The sequence below is a fragment of the Dromiciops gliroides genome, chromosome 1 (genome assembly GCF_019393635.1).
Source record: "Dromiciops gliroides isolate mDroGli1 chromosome 1, mDroGli1.pri, whole genome shotgun sequence".
NCBI lineage: Eukaryota > Metazoa > Chordata > Mammalia > Microbiotheria > Microbiotheriidae > Dromiciops > Dromiciops gliroides.
Window position 1 is genome coordinate 57,129,723 of NC_057861.1, and position 22,130 is coordinate 57,151,852.

General features: G+C 43.3%; 1 protein-coding gene across 3 annotated transcripts in view; it reads left to right on the forward strand.

The window, feature by feature from the left end:
- Positions 1-22,130, forward strand: part of TMEM259 (transmembrane protein 259) — a 63,466-nt gene that overhangs the window by 38,365 nt on the left and 2,971 nt on the right. For all 3 annotated transcript variants that reach the window (XM_043985187.1, XM_043985195.1, XM_043985203.1), the window contains exons 4-10: positions 6,803-6,913; positions 16,399-16,521; positions 17,499-17,599; positions 20,002-20,059; positions 20,392-20,475; positions 20,936-21,068; positions 21,323-21,422. In XM_043985187.1, coding sequence (XP_043841122.1) covers positions 6,803-6,913; positions 16,399-16,521; positions 17,499-17,599; positions 20,002-20,059; positions 20,392-20,475; positions 20,936-21,068; positions 21,323-21,422 — 710 coding nt within the window. The remainder of the gene's footprint in view (positions 1-6,802; positions 6,914-16,398; positions 16,522-17,498; positions 17,600-20,001; positions 20,060-20,391; positions 20,476-20,935; positions 21,069-21,322; positions 21,423-22,130) is intronic.

Genomic DNA, 22,130 nt, shown 5'->3' on the forward strand with positions numbered 1-22,130 from the left:
ACTTAACCTTTCAGTTTCCTCAGCTAGAAAGTGGAAGTTACGTTACTTGTACTTCCATCCCCACAAGGATTGCTTTGGAAACCTCTGTGAAATATGTGTGTACATACATGCATACACACATACATATATGTATACGTACACATGTATATGTGAGTGGTTTTATTATCCAAGAGAATTCAATTCAATAAATATTTAAAGATGAAAAACAATATAGGCCCTACCTTCAAGGAACCTTACAGCTAGTTTGGAGGTGGAGTGATGCCTATGGTGTTAGAGAATGATCTCTTGGAAAATGACCTGGTAGTACTTGCTCCTCCTCTTTTATGTTCGAGGTATTTTTTTTTTTTTACTAGTCTTCTAGTCATAGATAACTATGTCAGTTGCTTTTCTTGGGCTTCCTATGACAGCTTTGTTCTCCCTGTGCTCAGGTAGTAGTAGAAGCAGATAGGCTGCAAATAGCTTGCTGTGGAGAGGGCCCCCTGCAAGGGGGTACACATACTCCTTTATATCCTTTTTCCTTCTTACTATAAAGTTGCTTGTGGACCACCACAGTCCATATAGCTCCATTCTTAACCTTTTTAATTGGAAGGATCTCATTTGGAAAGCTATCCCCTCCATCACTAAAGCCTGCACGTGCTCTTCCACACTTTATCCTATGTGATTTGGACTGTGTCCTTCTGTGAATCTTAAATATTGAGTCAACTCAACATGCTTCCTCTTTTTGTGGATACAATACTTGAGTTGTTCATCTCTCTTGTCCCTAGGTTCCTTTTAAAACAAAACAAAACAACAAAACAAAACAAAAAATGAAGGTAAAACAAAACAATTTTATATCACTTTTTCCTTGTCCCTTTTGCCATGTGACCGACTCACCACCTTTTCTCATCATATATATATATATGCATGATGATGTCTTATGCCAGGTTTCATATACAAGTTATTGTTAGTAATATGCAGCCTGGTGCAGTGGACAGAGCAAGCAGCTTTTGGTATCTGTGAATTTTACCTCTGACATTTCCCTGGGTGACCTTGGGCAAGACACTTAGCCCTGAAAGGGCCTTGGTTTCTTCATCTAGGAAAGGAGAGGGTTGACCTAGATGGCTTCCAAGGTCCTTTCTGCCTCTATGATTTCTTTCCATTGCCCTTTCTGTTGCAGTATTCTAAAATTCATAGTAATGTAGCAACACTAAGATAATATTGGTGATAAAAAGATAGTTTTTAAAACATTGAGTCATTTGACATCATTGAGGATATTGCACAATTTCCCAAATGCAGGCAAGCCTTTTATTCAATTTTGGGTCCAGATTTTATAGGTTTCTATAATTTAGATCTGGAAGGGACATAGAAACTGTCGGTTCAAGTCCCTCCTTTTACAGAGGAGCAACCAAGTTGTCCAGAGTGCCTTGGCCATGGTATCACACAGGGAAAACAAGAACAAGTAAGTGGCAGAGCTGAGATTTAAATTCAGGGCCTCTGGCTTAAAATTCAAAAGTCTTCACTTCGCTGTGCTTCCTGTTTTTATTAACTCTTTCTTATTAAGCCTAACATTTTTTAGAATGCAGCATTAAGAATCTCATTTCTTAAGGGCAATGGCTTTTTTGATATCTTCAGTACTTTCTGCATAAGACCATAATGTATGAGTGAAGGAATGAATGTCAGAAGCCTTGGGGCAGCTTGATAGAAGAGAACTCTGGCTTGAAAAGACCATATAACCATGAGAGTTCCAATCAAACTGCTAAGATACATCACAGAAGAGAATTGTGGGAAAATAGCCCAGTGCCACTAAAAGAAACAACCAGGGCATGTGCTGAACATGACCAATCTCTGCCTTTACCAGTGGCAAGGAGAGACCTCAGCTGTGGTCAACAGTGACGGAGTAGTCTGGGTCCAGGTTTAGGGCAGGTAGTGTTTTTGTATTTTTTTAAAAGAATTTGGGAGGGGCAGCTAGGTGGCGCAGTGGATAGAGCACTGGCCCTGGAGTCAGGAGTACCTGAGTTTAAATCCAGCCTCAGACACTTAACACTTACTAGCTGTGTGACCCTGGGCAAGTCACTTAGCCCCAATTACCTCACTTTAAAAAAAAAAAAAAAGGAATTTGGGGATCTAGTCTGAGCCTTGAGAAAGGAAGGACGATTCTGATTTCTAGTAGTAACCACCACCCCAGCATTGGAAATTTGTCTTTCCTTTTATGCTGACCTAGTTTCATATCTCTTTTAAGCACTTACCATGTCCTGATCTATATTACAATTATTTGTGAGCGGGGGAGGGCTGGATTGGAAGTCAGGAGACCTTGCTTTGAATTCTTGGTCCCAGTGCTTGTGGGTCATGTAACTTTGGGAAAATACCTTGGCCAATCTGAACTTCAGTTTCTTTCTCTGTAAAGTTGGGTTGATAATCCTTACATTTTCCATCTCACAGCCCTGCAAGCTGTTATATAAAGTTTGCCCTTATTGTGAAGGGGAATCAGATCAGTTTAGGAAAATCCATTTATTTGAACACCTTGAATCCTTTTCTAGCTGTTCCTGTATATGATTTTTCATTGTAAATGGTGAAGTGTGTTTGAGCTCTGTTACTCTGAGAATGAATTGAGACTGTTCTGGGTAGTATTTTATGGTTCATCACAGGCCCTGGGAGTACAGACTTGACTGAACAGAAAAAGAAATCCTTTAATCTCATATCTTCACTTTCTTTTTTCCCCCATGTCTTCATTTCCCAAATGTATTTTGTTTGCTTCTTGTTGACTACGAATTTTCTACACTTTCCCTCTTTCTCCCTACCTCCAAAGCATAGCCTCCCCACTTCAGGTTTAGTTGCTGAAAAAGGAGGAATAAATAGGCTCTTGTGAAACAAATGTCCTTGCTGGATAGGGCTGATATTTACAAAGCAAATTACTCTCAGAAACAGAGTCTAGCTCAGAGTTGTAATGCCTTTTGTATAGGTCAAGGGAAAGGGCAAGGGATCTGAGTTTTAGCCCAGCTATGCTCCTGACTCTGTGTGATCATGAGCAAGTCCCTTCTCTCTTTAGGCTTCTAATAATGGCTTTTTAAATAGTTTCATTGATTTCTCTTGGGCTTTTGTTTTTTATTTTTGTTTTCTAACACCACAGTTGTTTCCTGATAATTCTTCTCTCCCACCACCACCCGCAAAAGAAAAACAATGAAACAAAACCTACCACTGTAGCAACAGTCTTATCAGTGTACACAATATTCAAATCTCTGCAAATTCCCTACCTCTACCAAGAGAATAGAATTGTATTTCATCATCTGTCTTTTAGAACCAATATTGGTTGCTGCCTGTAATCTGAGTTCATTTGTCTTTTAGTGTTGCTTCACATTTATTTACATCACTGTAATCATTGTGTGTGCTGTTTTCATTCTGTTTTCTTATTCAGCATTAGTTCATGTAGGTCTGACCAGGTTGGGGGTTTTTTCCTGAATTTCTTATGGCATAACAGTATTCCTTTATATTCATAGACCATAGTTTGTTGACTTGGCTCCCAATCCCTTTCCCCACTAAGACTGGATATCTTTATCTTGCTCTGGCTGGAAGTACATGGGCCCAGTCCCACTCTGATTAGCCTGGGAACTTTGACTAGTTTGATTTCTGACCTTGACCAATTAGCTCCTCCTTAGGCAAACCCTTTTGGTATGGTGAACTCCTGAGAACTCACCATATTTATGTTGAACTGAGTGCAGGCAACTCATCGGCTTAGTCACTCCTACTTAGAACTCGGAGCTCAAGAGAGCTCATACCTCTGCTTCTCTAGGAACAGGAGTTACAGGGATGTGACACCACACGTAGCTCCCCATTTACATTTGCTGGGCAAAGGAGATGATCTCCAGGGACTGCTGTCCTGCATGCTGTGTATAAATGTTTACAGCTATTATGAGTGGACAGCCATAGACCTTGGATCTTGCAGACTCAGAGTGTATATGTTAACTGTGAAAGTAGGCTGAATAGCTGCAAGAGGGCTGGGGAAGGAGTAATGTCCAGAAAACCTCAGACAGCCCTGGACATTGAGACAATCAATATGCCTTAGTGAACAGAACACTGGATTTGGAGACAGACCTGGGTTCAAGTACTGCTTTGCTTTTCTTAAGCTCCCACTGTTCTTCCCCCTAAATTTAACAGACCAGAAAACCAAAATTTCACATATAAAAATGTGTATCTCTGTGAGTTTTAAGTTCATCACCTCTCTTGCAGGAGTTAAGTAGCATATTTCATCTTCTGTCTTCTGGACTTGGAGTTTATTGTTGCATAAATCAAATACGGTTATAAAGTCTTTAAAAAATTTTTTCTGTATAATGTTGTATAAATTATCCTAGTTATGCTCACTTGCCTATGTGTCAGTTTATAGCGTCTTTCCAGTTTCCTCAGAAACAATCTGTTTTGTCATTCCTATTCTATTACATTACTTGTTTAGCCATTCTCCAATAGGACACTTCCTTGCTTTCCAATTTTAGGCAACTATAAAAAGAACTGTTATAAATATTTTTATACATACAGATCCTTTTCCTCTTTCTTTGAGCAATTTGGGGTGATGGCCTAAGTAGAGGTATAGCTGGATCACAGTTTGGTATGACCTTATGGACTTAGTTTCAAATTGCTCTTTTCACAGCTTTATTAGCAGTGTACCGAGCAAAACTTACAAAAGAATGTGCTGGGGAAAAAAAGCAGTGTACCTAGTACACTTGTTTTCCCACAAACCCTTTGACACTTGTTAATTTTTCCTTTTGTCATTTTTTTGTCAGTTTGATTCATGGGTATGAGGTGGATCCGACCTCAAAGTTGCTTTAATTTTCATTTCTGTGGGGAAATTATTAGTCATTTAGAACATTTTTCATATGGTTAATGATAGCTTAGAGTTCCTCCTTTGAAAACTGCCTGTTGTTATCTTTTGACCATTTACCTATTGGGAGATGGCTTAGTTTTGTAAATTTGAATCTGTTCCCTCTTCGATATGAAAACTTTACCAGAAAAACTTGTTAGAGGTTTTTCCCATTTATCTGTCTTCTAATTTTAATTATTTTGAACATTTTAAAACATTTTAAACATTAAAAAAACCCATTAAAATTGACTACATTAATTTACATTTTAACTACATTAAGTTTGTACAGGGGCAGCTAGGTGGCGCAGTGGATAGAGCACCGGCCCTGGAGTCAGGAGTACCTGAGTTCAAATCCGGCCTCAGACACTTAACACTTACTAGCTGTGTGACCTTGGGCAAGTCACTTAACCCCAGTTGCCTCACTTAAAAAAAAAAAGTTTGTACAGCTTAAATGTTGCAGTAGATAGAGTACCAGGCCTAGAGTTAGGAAGACATCTTCCCGAGTTCAAATGTGGCCTCAGACACTTACTAGCTGAGTGACCCTGGGCAAGTCACTTCACCCTGTTTGTCTCAGTTTCCTCATCTGTGATATGAGCTGGAGAAGAATATGGCAATCCACTCCAGTATCTCTGCCAAGAAAACCCCAAATGAGGTCAGGAAGAGTCAGACATAACTGAAAAATGGCTGATTAACAAATTTTGTTTGTGCAGAAATTTCTTAATTTTATATAATCAAAACTGTCCACTTTATCTTATGTGATATTCTCACTTGTTTAATCATCAGCTCTTCCACTATCCATAGATCTGAAAGGTAATTTCTTCCTTGTTCCTCTAATTTGTCTGTTATAACCTTTCATATATGTTTGTATCCATTTTTAGTTTATCTTGGTATATGGCATGGGGCTTGGTTTGAACCTAAACGGTTTTTGTCAACAAGTGAGTGAGCCTTTCTCTCTCTAACTTGGGGTCTTGGGCTTTAGCAGTTGCAGCGCTCCTACTATGTTTGCTTCCATGTGTTGTGTTGTATACCTAAACTCTTTTGGTGATTGACCTCTATTTTTAACCAGCACCAAATTGTTTTAAAAACTACTGCTTTGTATTACAGTTTGAGATCTGGTGTTGATAATCTATTTTCTCACTTTTTTCATTTTTACCTTTGAGATTCTTCACCTTTCTGTTCTTCCATATTAATTTTTCCCCTAGCTCTGTAAAATATATTTTGGTAGTTTGATTGATATAACACTGAATATTGAATTAATTTAGGTTATATTGTCATTTTTAAAATATTCGCTCAATCTACCCATGAGCAGTTAATGCTTCTCTGATTATTTAGGTCTGTCTGTATTTCTGCAGAGTGTTTTATAGTTGGATTCATAAAGTTCCTGAGTGCATCTTGAAAAAGACACTCCCAAGTATTTTATAGTTTCTGTAGTTATTTTGAATACAAGTTCTCTTTAAAGCTCTTCCTGCTGGATTTTGTTGTTAACATACAGAAATGCTGATGACTTTTGTAGATTTATTTTATATCCTGCAGCTTTGCTGAATTTATTATGTCAATTAATTGTTGGTTAATTCTTTAGGATTTCTAAGTAAACCTTATCATCGGCAGAAAGCAGTCATTTCATTTCCATGCTTATTCCCTTGATTTCTCTTTCTTGTCTTACTGCTATAGCTAGCATTTCTAGGACTGGGTTAAATAGTGGTTATAACAAGGGTCTTTCTTTTGGATTCAAGTTCTAGCTCTGCTTTTTACTAGTTATAATCTCCTCTGGGCCTCTGTCTTCCCCTGTGAAGTAAAGGATTAGATGGGATACCTAAGGCACCTTTCAGTTCCAAATTCTATAGTCTTGTTCCTTGGCATTTTGCTTTAACTTCTTTCAGGCTGGGGGTTGGGGAGGGGGGGATCCTTAAGGAAACTGGAATTTCATCTTTTCCATCTAGAATGCTTACCCCTCTTTTCCTTACTCTCTTCTAGTATGGCCCCAAGAAGAGTACATAGTGGAGTATTCCCTGGAGTATGGCTTTTTGAGATTGTCTCAGAGCACTCGGCAGCGCCTCAGCATCCCAGTCATGGTGGTGACACTGGGTAAGTTGAACCCCCATCTGTGTGCACACTGTGTCACCCAAGTAGAATGCAAGTTCCCTGAGGCCCAAGCTTGTTTCATTTGTGTCTGTGTACCCTCAGTACCAGGCACAGAGCCTTGAAAACAGTAGGTGCTTCACAAATGCTTGCTGGATTGAACTGAGATGCCTGGTGATGGACATGCTTCTCCAAACTCAACTGGGCAAGTGTTCAGATGGACAAACAGTTCCTCACCAGACGCAGACTCAAAGCCTTTTCAGCTTATAGAGCCTGCGAGACTCCTCCCCCAATGCCAGCCACCACCACCAATGCCTCTGAAGAACCATGAGGAGGGACCAGAGGACATTACAAATTCTTTTTTCTTTATTTTTTGCCATCTGAATAGTTTCTGTCTGTAAGGTGGCTAAGATTCTAGCTAGATTGTCTAAAAATCTAACGAGTGGTCGCCAATAAATTAGAAGCTTTAGCAAGAGTTTAGACTTTTAAGCATTTATTAAGGAGCATAAGAATTTGGTGAAGAGAGAAAAAGAGGCCTAGATTCATCTGTCTATCTCAGGGATCCAGCGTCACCAGCCCCACTCCACCCCAGGTCCTAGCGAAACAGGGCAAGAGAGAGCTTCGCCCCTTCTTTGTCCTGCAAGCCTCCTGTGAAAACCGGAAACATCCCATTCACCCACACACAGCTCCAAGCTCATTGGCTGGTAGCCTTGATCGACAGTACCCACAAGCAAATGTCACTTCCTGACGCCAAGGAACTGGCCTTCCAAGCCACATGGCTTGCCCTCAGATGCTTTCTCCTCATGGTGGAGCTTTCACAATGTGATGCTATGGTATTGTAAATTAAAAATAAATGAGTTATATAAATATTGAAACCCCTTCGTGACTTTTGGCCCACCCTGTACAAATAAAGTAATGTAATTTCAAGAAGTAGAGAGTGTTAGCTAGTGGAGATGTCAGGCAGGGCCTTTTGATATTAGGAGTCATCTGAACTGTCTTTGGGAAGCATTGCAGGCAGTGAAGGTAAGGATAAAGTGCATTTCAGTCATAGGGGCCCCCACTGTGTGTGCAAAGGCAGGTTCAGAAGGTAGGAGATGTTGGTGTGGCTAATGAGCCATTTTGACTGGAACCAAGTTTCTGGGAGTAATGGGAAATGAGAACGGAAGAGAGAGGCAGGAGGGAGATTATGAATGGCCATAAAGGCCAATCTAAGGATTTTGTATTTTGCAGTAGCAGGAGTAGAGAGCAATTGGATTATGAGGTGATGGTAGGGTGTGTGGGTGTGTGGCATGGTCGAGTCTTTATATTATGTTATCTTATATTACTGTTATATTATTATAATATTTATTTGGAAATTATGTGGGAGACAGATTTGCAAGGGGCGGAGGGTGGGGGGGGGGGGACACTGGAGGCAGGGGAACAATTAGAAAGGCTGTTGTAGTAGTCCATATGACGGGATGAAGCCTGAACTTGGAGAGAAGCTATGTGAGTAGAAAGCAGACGCAAAGACAAAAAGTACTGTGGGGCAGCTAGGTGGCACAGTGGATAAAGCACCTGCCCTGGATTCAGGAGGACCTGAGTTCAAATTCGACCTCAGATACTTGACACTTACTAGCTGTGTGACTCTGGGCAAGTCACTTAATCCCCATTGCCCCGCCTCCCAAAAAAAAAGTACTGTGGGAAGAACAGGACATGGCAACTGATGGGATAAAGGGAGTAAGAGAAAATGGAGAGTCAAGGATGAGTCTCAGACTGCTTTGATCAGAAGAGGTAGAAAATCTAACAGAAATGGGGAAGTTTGGAGGAGGACCAAGTTTGAGGAAATTAGCTTTCATGTTCAAAATGGCAATTAAAATAAATTTTGGGGGCAGCTAGGTGGAGCAGTGGATAAAGCATTGGCCCTGGATTCAAGAGGACCTGAGTTCAAATCTGGGATCAGACATTTGACACTTACTAGCTGTGTGACCCTGGGCAAGTCACTTAACCCTCATTACCCCGCAGTGGGGGGAAAAAATTAAAACAGCCCTGAATACCAAGCCATACATGGTTGCCATGTGCATCAGTAGAAGAAAAACTTAGACCCAATAAAATCATGGCTCCTTGAAGGGTCAAGACACCAGTAATAGCAGCAGTAATAAATGACATATAATGCTTTAAAGTTTTTGAAATGTTTTACATAAGTTTTCTCACTGGAGCCTCAGTAGACTTGGAAGAATAGGCACTGTAATCCTCATTTTATGGTTGAAGACACTAAGGTTCAAGGAGGTTTATATGATTTGCTTACAGAAAGCTGGCTTCCCAGTCCTTCCTGACTCCAAGGCCAACATTCTATTAGCTGCATCAGATTGCCTCTCAAGTCCTCTTTTATTGCCTCCTTGTGTGGTGGGTGTGCCCACAAGTTCTTCTTAGGCCTTTGAGCATAGGTCCTTGTGGGTGTTGCCTGACAACCAGCTGCTTATCATCATAAAGTTAGCTAGCATGTGGTGAATTGTTTTGGTCATAGCTATTCACAAGGACTATCTGCCGTGCTGCATGGAGAATTGGGGTCAGTATCAGACTGATAGAATCACAGCTCACACCCTTTTTAGTAAATGACCTACTAGAGAGTGTGGGGTTTGCACACCACTGGTGACATTCTCCTTGTCTGGATGTTATAGTCTCACAATCCCGTGGCTCAATTTTTGCAGAACCCATTTGGGAAAGAGGAGATTCAGGACATGGAAGGTGTCATCAGATATTTGAAGGGCTGACCTGTGGAAGAAGAATTAGACTTTCCCGTGTGAGCAAAGTTAGGAGCAGCAGTGAGAAAGGTTGCAGAGAGTCAGATTTCACTTTGATTTAAGGACAAGCTTCCTAACAGCTGTAAAAGTGAAATGGTCGGCCTCCCTTATTAGCGGCCTTTGGACAGAGGCTGGGGAACCACTTGTTGGGTATCTCGTAGAGGAGGAGGGGTAAGAGTTGGACTAGATGATGGCTAAGACTGATTCCAACTCTGGGTTTGGTTTTTTGTATCTTTTCCTTGCTCCTGTTATGTGGTGGTAGTGTACAGCTGACCTGCTGTTGCTTTTCTGGACAGATAAAAGTCCTCGAGCCAAATTGTCATCTTTCTAGGAGATCAGGACCCAACTTGCTCCAATTCGTCCTCCTCCAAACTATCACAGACCATTTCCAGGCACCAAATGTCATTTCGACAAGTTAGTTCACCTGATTCACCTATTCACCTAATGGTAAATGCACTGGCCTAAGAACCGGGCTGATCACCAGCATTTAAAAAAACAACAGTTTATTCCCAGCTTAGTAATCTTCAGCAAAAAACCCTCAGAACGCTGCCAGGGCTGTCTTAGTGTACCTCTTCTCTAGCCTCAGCATCACTGAACATTTTTTTAAAACCACCTTTTCCAGGTGAGTGAGTTATTTTGATTTGGACAGTTTTTCAAGTGGTTAATGACAAATTCTTTCTTCAACATCTGTCTCTTCATAACTTGACCATTTGTACCAGTCCCGTGAACATGAGAGATGTCTGATTTTTGTGAAATGTAATAGCCAAGATCTTTATTGCCTTCCTTTGTATACTTGAGGCATAAGTCTCTGCAACATATCACCTCCACCTCACAAAGATGCATGGGTTAATATCTTCATGGCCCTAGATAAAGCACCGGCCCTGGAGTCAGGAGGACCTGAGTTCAAATCCGGCCTCAGACACTTGACACTTACTAGCTGTGTGACCCTGGGCAAGTCACTTAAGCCTCATTGCCCCACCAAAAGGGGGGGGGGGATGGCACATCACTCCAGTATCTTTGTCAAGAAAACCCAAAAGTGGGGCTTGAGGAGTCAGACATGACTGAAACAACAAAACAACACAACAAGCCAGCATGGATTAATTAAGACCAGTTCAGGACATTTTGTATTATTACAGATACCTTTAAATTGCACTGAGTCTTTTGGGTCACCCTGTTATATACATGTTGTCTCCTCTATTGGAAAGTGAATTCCTTGAGAGCGGGGACTATTTTACTTTGTCTTTGTATCCCCAATATCTAGCACAGTGTCCAGCACATCATGGGGAAGTGATGAATGCTTATTGATTGACGTTGTTCAGTCATGTCTAGTTCTTGTTGACTCTGTAGACCGTAGCACACCAGTGTCATTCATGGGATTTTCTTGTCAAAGATAATGGAGTGGTTTGCCATTTCCTTTTCCCACTGGATTAAGCAGAAAGGTTAAGTAACTTGCCCAGGGTTGCACAACTAGTATGTGAGGCTAGATTTGAACTAAGATCCTCCCCAGTCCAGGCCCAGCACTCTAGCCACTGAGCCATCTAAGCTGCCCCTTCTTGATGGATAGCTAACCTCATTTTCCTATTGAGCTGGGATATCAGAATGCTGTAGCTAGAGTATTCTCAGATTTTTTTTAGCAGAATGTCTGATAAAGCTCTTTGTGTTTTTCTTCTGTAAAAGATGAAATGTGCACTAGACAGTTTTGTCATAGTTGGATTTGGAACTGTTTGGAAGTTCTCTAGTGGACTGCCCTAAAAAGTTCTTTTAATTTAAAATTTCATTTGTCCCCCAATTTCCTGTAAAAACAATTTTTAACATTCATTTTTTTTAATGATGAGTTTCAAATTCTCAATTCTTCCCCGTCATTAAAAAGGTAAGCAATTTGATATAGTTGTACATGTTGCACTGACATGTTTATCGGTGGCTTGACTAAAAGTACAGGTGGAAAATTATTAAATGATTAAAAAGCAGGGGAGAGACTTTAGCTAGCACTATATGACAGAGTTGAGTTGAGATTAAAAAAGACCCTCATAGGAGCAGCTAGATGGCGCAGTGGATAGAGCACTGGCCCTGGAGTCAGGAGGACCTGAGTTCAAATCCGGCCTCAGACACTTAACACTTACTAGCTGTGTGACCCTGGGCAAGTCACTTAACCCCAATTGCCTCACTTAAAAAAAAAAAAAGACCCTCATAAAAATAAAAAATGAAGAGAGAAAAAAAAAGACCCTGGTAAGCTAAAACATTGTGTCAAATCTATTAATAAGATGAAATTTAATGAGGAAAAATGTGAGGTTTTGCATTTGGGTGTAAAAAATGAACTTTAGAAATTCAGCTTAAATACAAGATGAGTTAGTACATCTGAGATCATGGACTGCATCCTCAGTATGAGTCAGCACTGTCAGCAGTCAAGAAAGCTATCCTTGGATTGTACTAAGGTTTATTGTCCAGGTCTTGGGGAAGTGATAATCTCCTAAGCTGCTCAAGAAGAGAGTTAGGGGGTACACAATAGCCTTCTTCAGGTATTTCAAGCCTGGGGATAGCTGGGGACTTTAGAGGAAGATGTGTAAGAGCTGCGGCCAAGAGCTTCGGGGAAGAATAAAAGGATTGTGGGGAAATGGCAGGGGCAGCTAGGTGTCACAGTAGATAAAGCACTGGCCCTGGATTCAGGAGGACCTGAGTTCAAATCTGGCCTCAGCCACTTGACACTTACTGGCTGTGTGACCCTGGGTAAGTCACTTAACCCTCATTGCCCTGAGGAAAAAAAAGTTACAAAGAGAATAAAAGGATTGTACCTATAGCGAAGGTGATTAAATGGCAGTGGTAAAGGACCAAACAAAAGTTGGCATCATTGGAGGCTTTTCAGACCTTTCCCTGTCTGCTAAAGCCATGCCCCTGCTTGCTTCAGCTCTCTCCAGAAAACCAGAACTAGGAGCACTGGGCGGGTGGAGTTTGATCCAATAAGAGGGAAAACTTAACAGTTAGAGCTGTCCAAGAGGGGAATGGTCTGCCCAAGGAGATTGTGGGTTCCTTTTCTTCTCAAGGCTAGTCAGAGACTAGATGACCACTTGTCAGTCATGTTTTCAGGGAGATGCTTGTTCAGATCTATGTTGGACTGGAAAGTTGGCTGCTCAGAGACTGATTCTCCCTTTTTGTGGGAAAAGGTTCTATAACATCTGCTTTGTGCAGTAACTTCCTGGACCACTTGGCAGATAGAGTTTAGGTTCTAAAATACACACATATAGCAGCAAGTTCCATGTTGAACTAGGCTTTTTGAAATTAGCTTAGGCTCTATAAGGTTTACAAAATTCCTTCCTTAAAATAACCTTGGGAGGCAGGTAATGCAAGGATTATTTCCTCCTCTTAACAAATGAGGAAACTGAGGCCTACAGAAGATAAGGCTTGTATGTACACACCCACACACATATACATACCACATATATGTCTCATTCTGCATTCTGAATTTTTTACCTCTGTCAGAAGGTGGGGTAATATGTTTCATCAACAGTTCTCTGAAGTTATGGTTACTGATTGCTCTGATCAGAGCCCCTAAATCTTTCAGCATTGTCTGTCTTTAGTTTTGTTGTCGTTGTTCTCTTGATTCTGTTCACTTCACTCTGCATCAGTTCATACAACTCGTTTGCTCATTCTTCCAGACTACTTCCTGACCTCAGACTTGCCATTAGGATTGGGCCTTGCACACTTGCAGAGGGAAGGTCTGGGCTGGTTCTGCTGCTGCTTTCTTCGGGTGATGAGTGTTGTACTCTCCCAGAATGTCAAGGGACAGTTCAGGCTGGACACCTGGCAGCATTTGGTGCTCCCAAAGTGATCTGATCCAGAAAGTCTGATCACTTACTCTCTGTGCTCTGAACTCTACTAGTTCCTGACCTGGGTTTGGGTCTGAGCAGGAATGCAATTCTTCTGCACTCTGCTAGTCAGAAAGCTGGGAGGTTCTGTGATAGAAGTGGACTGGGATTCTTGCCATGGGTATTCCTCTGCAGGCTTCAGTTGGGCTAGAAGTTAGAGCTGACATTCCACTGTTCTTCTGGGGTCTGAGCTACTCTCCAGCTGCGCTTGCTTCTGGACTTGATCCTTTTGATACATAGCATAGAACTCCTTACCCCAGAATGTTGTTCCACCCACGCCCTGCACGCATGTCCCTTTCTGAGGGCCACCCTGGATCTATGACCCAGAACTGGGTAGTGACAAAGTTGCCAGTTTACACCTGTTATGTTGAGGGGCCCAGTATAGGTCTGAGAACTCCCCTTACCCTGGTGCACAGTCTTTCCCTGGGCTAGAGTGCTCTGTATGGCTGATTGTGGCCAGACACTGTCCTGAGTGTCCACAGCCCTCTTTGTCTCCCTCCCTGTACTGGCCTTGACTGGATTGACTGGACAGGTGATTCATCCTGACTCTTTTCTGATTTCCCTGTCAGGATTGGGTCTGGTGCATTTTCCAGGTCTATTTTGGATAAGTGTACTTCTTGCTGCTATTCCACCATTTTGCCTCTATTTCCCTTTCCCCACCCTGACGCCCACCTTCTACTGACCCCATCTTTTAAAACTCACCATTTTATGTAATTATCTCATAACACTTCTTCTTTTCACTACCAAGCCTTCTAAGTTCTCTGCTCTTGTTTTAACCACAAATCCAATCCCTTTTCTGCCCCTTTACAATCAAGCTTCTGATCCTACCACTCTACTGAAAATGTTTTCTTCACAGGCATGCTTTGTTTTCTAAGTCTCTTATTAATTGATTTTTTAAAAAATATATATTTTGCCTACCAAACATTGGTCTCCATACTTCTTGATCTCGTTGAAGCTATAACTGCCCTGATAACTGTTGGCCAACCCCTTCTCTTGGCTACTCTCTGCTTTTTCTTGTGCCTACATGCCTGACTATTCTTTGTCTCCTTTGTCAGACCGCTCCACTTTCACTTTTATATGGTCAAAACCTGTGCCTCCTTTCTTTTGTGTTTATACCATCTCAGTGACCTCATTTGCTCCTCTACACAAATTACTCCACCTCCAGAGAGGGGCTATCCGCATTTATTCATCCTGCCCGAGGTTCTCCTGCACACTAGGCCTAGACTGTCAGCACAATGGACCATGGGCATTTCAGAGTCATTATTATCTTCTTCCCTAAGCCTGTCTCTCCAAAATTCCCACTTCTTTTGCGGTATCACCATACTCAAAACCCTAGTTTCACAATAGGAGCTGTTATTGATCCTTCCTCTCTCTCCCTCTTCTCTCTTCTTTCTCTCCCCCCCCCCCCTCCATCCTTTAGCCTGGATATACCTCCATCCTTCCTTTCTAGCCCTGCTTCATATTATTTCCCTTCTTATTCCATGTTTCAGCCGAACCAGAGTACTGCCTATTTCCAAAACTTAACATTCCCTTCCTCACCTCTTTGTATTTACACAAAGTATTCCCTGTCTATAATGTACACACTCTCCTTGTCTCTGCCTTTCAGAATATTTATCTTGCTCACAGGCTGCTACCTCCTCTAGAAATTATTCCCTTAGCCATTGACTGCGGAAGAATTATTAGGTTATAATGTCATCCCAGAGTCCCATGTGAATGATCTCCCTTGTTTTAGCTCTCCTTCCTCCTCCCACCAAAAAAAAAAAAATCCACATGCACCTCTCTGAAAATTTTCAGAGCTGGAAAGAACCTTAGAGACTGACTGGTCAGAGTCCTTCATTTTATAGAAACAGCAGCTGAGGATGAGAGGGAGAAGTAACTCCTTTGGGCACCCAGCGACTTTGGGGCAGAGGCAGGACAAGGGCCCAGCTCTTCTGACTCTTGAGCCATTGTTCTTTCCACTTCCCCACATGTCCCAGGGTGGAGAGGGGGAGTTATGGGGGGCTTGAAGGGAATGACAGGACAGCTTGTTTCTCCAGCAGCTTGACACTTTGGAGTCATTGGTAGGTTAAGGGAAAGGCAGGGCACAGTGTCCAGAAAATCATTTGGGTGGGTGGGCCTCCTGTTTTGTCCTGGTGGAAGCACTAGACACAGACAGAAGGCCTGGTTCAAGTTCTGACTCCCTCCCTCAACTACCAGAGGACCTTGAACAAGTCCTTTAACCTCTTTAAGCCTGAATGGTTTCCTTAATGACACATGCCTTAGATCTCACCTCTCAGGGTTTTAATAAAACTCAAATAAGATGATCTGTGTAAAGCCCTGTACAAATAGAAGCTAGGTTTGGAATTTAGGGAGCATGAAAAGCAAACAGCCGGGGGCAACTAGATGGCGTAGTGGTTAAAGCACCGGCCCAGGATTCAGGAGTACCTGAGTTCAAATCTGGCCTCAGACACTTAACACACACTTACTAGCTGTGTGACCCTGGGCAAGTCACTTAACCCCAATTGCCTCACTAAAAAAAAAAAAAGAAAGAAAGAAAGAAAAGCAAACAGCCCAGGAGTGAGGACATTCTCATCTAAGTCTGCTGCTGAGTAGCTTGGTGTAACCTTAAGTCACTTCCCATCTCAGGGAGCTTCCTCATCTGTAGAATGTGGTGTGTGACCTCTGCCCTGCCTCCTTTGGAATTGGGAGGCTCCAGTGAAGATAGGGGTGAGGGTGGGGAGCAAAGCACAGTGGAAACAGGCAGCATTTGTAGAGGCAGGTCTGGTGTTCTTGTTGGGGACTGCTATGGAAACTCCAAACTGACCTGGATTTTCAACTTCACAGACATATTTCTCCTCTTACTCTAATCTAGACCCCACAAGGGATCAGTGCTTCGGAGACCGATTTAGCCGTTTGCTCCTGGATGAATTCTTGGGTTATGATGATGTTTTGATGTCCAGTGTGAAAGCCCTGGCAGAAAATGAAGAGAATAAAGGTCAGTCCTCAGCCAAAGAGCTGAGGATTCTGGGAGACTTAGAGGGGGAGGGCAAATGGAGCTCATGGGAAAGTATTCTGAAGATGGGGGAGGGATACATGCACACTCGTGCATGCATGTGTACTCTAGCTCAAGAACAGCAGTGTAGTTTGTTGGGAAGATCTCTGGTTTGGGGGCTGTGGAATGGGGCAGACTTATCTGTACAGTGGGAATCATATTTGCCCTCCCTGCCTCAAAAAGTTGTGCTATCAGGACCACTTCATAAGCTAGAAATCATTTTGGAAATGAGAGCTTTGAGTATCTGAAAACCAGCAGCCTAGTTACATGAAAACACCAGTGGTGTCTCCTGTTTCTGGCATTGGCCCTGGTTTTGGTATACTAGACACATCTGGGGGCTTAGAGCCCAAGACTCTGAGTTTTTAAGAAGTTCCAGCTCCGGGGGCGGCTAGGTGGCACAGTGGATAAAGCACTGGCCCTGGATTCAGGAGTACCTGAGTTCAAATCCGGCCTCAGACACTTGACACTTACTAGCTGTGTGACCCTGGGCAAGTCACTTAACCCCCATTGCCCCACAAAAAAAAAAAGAAGAAGAAGAAGAAGAAGAAGTTCCAGCTCCTTAACAATCACTTGTGGCGTAGGGACCACACTTTCCCTTCCTGAGCTTCACTTCCTGAGGATAAGAGGCATTGTGACCTAGTCATTGAGCTAAGCTTACAGTCAGGAGGTCCCTGGGCATCTCCCTCGCATTTATCTACTGTGTTATCAGGGCATTGTCTACTTTGGTGGAGGGAGTTCCCTCTTTTGGATTTCCCTACATTAATTGTGTAACATGACCCTGATACCTACTCACTGTCCTACCCAATTATTGTGAATAAAGAGCTTTGCAAACCGTAAAATGAAGAGAAATAAGCGATGATCACTTTTCCCTGGTTTGTGTCCAGCCAGCCTGAAATGAAAACTCTTCTCGTTTTCAATAGGTTTCCTGCGCAACGTTGTATCTGGGGAGCACTATCGCTTTGTCAGCATGTGGATGGCGAGAACTTCCTATCTGGCTGCCTTTGTCATTATGGTCATATTTGTAAGTACGGCTCATTAACTCTTCATCAACCCAAACCTATTCCCAGTCAAGGCTTGCAGTGATCCTTTGGAGGCTTGGGTCGAAGACCCTGATATCTACAGGGAATTTAAGGAGGAATAGAAGGCCCTGTGCTGGGCAGGGGACATTGAGCAAGCCACTGAGACTTGTAGGACCAGAAGGGGCCTCTAAGGTCATTTAGAGGCACAAAGAGATGATAAAGGTGCAGAACCCAAGGCAAAGCTAGGAGAACCATCTAGACCAGTCATATCACTAGTGATCTGGGGAGAGGTGGAGCTTGGCTCAGTGAAAGGAAAACAACTCTTCTTAGAGCTGTTCAACAAGGAAATGGGTGGTTTTGGTAGATAGGGAGTTCCTTATGTGCAACATCTTCAAGCATTCATTGCTCATTGGTGACATTAGACTGGAGATTCTTGGTCAGCTGGGGTTGAACTAAAGGGCCACCTCTGAATTTGGCCGGGGCAGGGGAACTTTCATGCTGGGTCTGAGTTTTCTCACCCACACAGTGGATTGGTTGATGTAGGTGAGCTCTGAAACCCTCTGACTAGTAAATCTCTCTGGCAATGAAGGGGAGGGACCAAGAGCTGAAAGATGACAAAACCCAGGGTGATGGGCATAAAAGAGTTCATAGTATAGGCACACCCCGTCTGAATATTAAGACTGGTGCTCATCACCGATTCTGATCAAGAAGACTTAGAGCTAGCTAGTTCAACCCCTGCCCAACCCTAGTGAGATGTGATGGCTGGCTCAGAATTAGACATACAGGGCAAAACTGCGATTCGGATGAATGAGTGAAGAAGCATTTCTTAAGTGCTAACGACATGCCGGGCTGGGCGTACGAATACCAGCAAGCAGCTTACCTTCTGATGGAGAGAGACCACCAGTCTGACTTTCCTCTCACCATACTACCAAATTTCATTTAAAAACTATAAGTGCTGAATTATTTTACTTCTCCTTTTAGGCCTTAAAGATTTAAAAAATCAACCTCCAATGGAGGTTTTGACCAAGAAAAATTTAGGGAGCTACTTTTTCAACAACAAAATGTCAAATTCCAACAGTATGATCTCACTGTGTGGGGCCTTAGACCCATATTCCCTTTGATATTACTGTCGTTTCTGGACATAATCAGCCTACTAACTCTGTGGCACTTCTTCCACTTTCCATTACTGAACTTCCCTTATAATAAATCCGTTAAAAACAGCTGATAAAATAACCTTATCTATCACCTTGTCCCATTCTACCTTTATTCCCTTGACTCCTCCAACAGAAGGGGGAAGGATGTTTCATTATCACTTCTCTGAGATCATTACTGGTTTTTCGTGATCTTTTCATTTATATTGTATTTACCTGTTTTTAGTAAAAGCCTCTGATCTACCAACAGAGTGTCCCAGGATCTTTTCAGAGAGACGTTTTGTCCCCTGCTTCAGTGTGGTCTAGTTACTCCCTTTAAGAAGGAGGGTGGAGAGTTAGGTCCTGTATCCTAAAGGCTGTTCTAGCTCTCAATGGGCAGACATCATTGGGACTTAACAGGTAGTCGCCCTGTCTTCACTGTGAAGCTGACATTTTTCCAGTAATCCAGGTTGAATTCTTTTTCCACTACTACACCTCCCCCGTTGGGAAGTCATGCTTTAATTTCCATGAAACTCCACAATAAGGCAAGGCTTCTAGGCTAATTCATTGAAGTCTGCATGGATCAGGAAAGTGCAAGCATCTATCATCATTGATTACCTTTCTGCATTTGCAGAGGCAGCATGTCAAAAGCATGGGTTCTTAATCTGGGTAGAATCTGTGAACTTTTGGAAAAATTTGATAACTGTATGTTTCAATAGAATTGGTTTCCTTTGTAATTCTCCATGTTTCATGTATTTAAAATTAAGCATTATTTTGAGAAGGGGTTCCATGGGCTTTACCAGACTGATTGCCAAAGGGGTCCAGGACCCAGAAAGGTTAAGAAGCCATACAGTAGGGGCAGCTAGGTGGCGCAGTGGATAGAGCACCAGCCCTGGAGTCAGGAGTATCTGAGTTCAAATCCGGCCTCAGACACTTAACACTTACTAGCTGTGTGACCCTGGGCAAGTCACTTAACCCCAACTGCCTCACTAAAAAAAAAAAAATTTTTTTTTTAAAGCCATACAGTAGAGTGCTTGGAGTTGAGCAAGACCTGGGTTTAAATCCTGATTTTGACACTTGAGGCTCTTGTCCTCTCTGTGAAATGGAAATAATAATATAGTTGCTACTTTGGGGTTGCTATTAAACTCAACCACCTCCTGTGAATTGGTTCTTAACTGCCTCCTGCCAGGGCCCAGGCTGCCCATTCACCTAATATAGCTGTGCCTGTCCGTAGAGTAGCTGACTGCCTAACCCCTCCTGTCTTGTGATTATAGACTCTATCCGTCTCAATGCTCCTTCGGTATTCGCACCACCAGATTTTCGTTTTCATTGGTAAGTTTGACTCTACAAACATCTATTAAATACCTACCACACTCAAGGTTGTAATCTTAGGCACCGTTCAGTTATGTGAAAGAAGTCCCTTTAAGCAAGGCCTTCCGACCCAGTGGCCCATCAGCTATCACACACAGTGGGCCCAGGAAGTTTCTTAACCCTTTGTACCTCCATGTTCTTGCCACTCGGTCAGAGGTCCATTTCCCCCTCCAGTCTGAAAGTCATCAACATGTCTTGCAGTCCGACTCTGTGGCCTTTCCTTGTCTGGCCTGACAAGAGGCTTCCAAATACTCTGCTAAGCTGGGGGGGTTTCTGCCCTTCTCCTCTTGCAGTGGACCTCCTCCAGATGTTGGAGATGAACATGACGATCGCCTTCCCTGCCGCACCCTTGCTCACAGTGATTTTGGCTCTTGTCGGTAAGAGGGCCCTTCCCATTGTAGATGGGATAACTAGCTTCTCCTGCCAGCTCTCACGTCCTGCCCTGTCCTGCCCTGTCCTGCCCTGTCCCAAGGTGCTGGCTGGAATGGCACTACATCCTATACTACAGCCGCTCTGCTTAGCAGAGTTCAGCACAGCCCCAGATTTTACCCTCTCGTTCTTGGAGTTTGAAGCCATAGCTTGAGGATGTCACTCATTCCCCCAGAGTTTGAGCAAGTGCTCCTATTCTTCTGTTGCTGTTTGGCCTTGGTGTAGAGCTCAATGCAGTGAGGAGAGTAAGGAGGAGGATCTGCAGCCTCTCATGAAATCAGTTGCTAAGAGGAGGACCAGGAGTCTGCCCATTGAGGGGTACCGACCCAGTGTTCCATCTTGTGAAGCGCTCAGGGAGCCCAGAGCGCTTTCTAGACATGCTTGTTCCTCCTTGCTCACCCCTGCCAGGTATGGAAGCCATCATGTCTGAATTCTTCAACGACACCACCACAGCATTCTACATCATCCTCATCGTGTGGCTGGCTGACCAGTACGATGCCATCTGCTGCCACACCAACACCAGTAAGAGGCACTGGCTGAGGTGAGTGCGGGCTTCCCGCCCGGGCCCCAGGCTAGACTGCATAGGAGGCCTTTGGTCTTCTTGTGCTGTGTCTGAGCAAGGCAGGACCCGAGCCAAGCATCCTAGGTGCTACCTCGTGATGGCTGGGGGTGGGTGCCTCTGTGTCTTTCTAACTTCTCTGGCATAGCTTAATCCAAGGTGCCCACCAGCAAGGAACAACTTGTCCTGTCCGGGAGCCACACGCAGGCCTTCACTTGTCCCCTCTCTGCTTTCAGGTTCTTCTACTTGTACCACTTTGCCTTTTATGCCTATCACTACCGATTCAACGGCCAGTACAGCAGTTTGGCCCTGGTCACTTCTTGGCTCTTCATCCAGGTAACTTGGCCAGGGGGTAAAGAAACAAGATCACACTGCATGAGGCCTAGGCAAGGCAGTCTACAGTTATGGGAGTCGAGGACTCGGATTCAAATCCTAGTTCTGCTCTTTACTGGCTGTGTGACTTTAAACAAGTCATTTTAGTCTACCTCACTGGGCCTCAGTTTTTCCTTCTGTAAATGAGGGGGTTGGACTCATTATCAGTAATGATCATTAAGATTTCTTCTAGCTCTCAACCCTAACGTCTTAGGATTTTTGGACTCAAAAGAAACTGGGCCAGATCACATTCGGAGAATGTGCAAATACGGGGTTTAGAGAATGGATGGGATTGGGGAGGGTAGAGGAGGCCTGAGGCCATGTGCTTTTTTAGGGGGCTCACCCCTGCTCTTAGACTCAGGGCCATCACTTCCTTCTCCAAGTGGGAACCAGGAAGAATTGAATGGGCCTCTGGAAAGGGTAAAGAAAGGGGCCAGAAAGATCGCCTGTCACGGAAGAGACGCAATTGGTGTGGGGCCTTGGGACTTGGGAAGGAATACCACTGGGTTTGGCATTAGGAGCCCTGGGAGAGTCTAATGGTGGCCCTGGTGGTTTTGCCACAGTACACAGAGCCACCAAAGCAGAGTTCCCCGCCTCTGAAGGCAGCCTCTGCAGGGAGTGCTCATTCCGTGCTCACTGTGTTTGTGGGCCAGAATCTCTAGGCTTCATTTC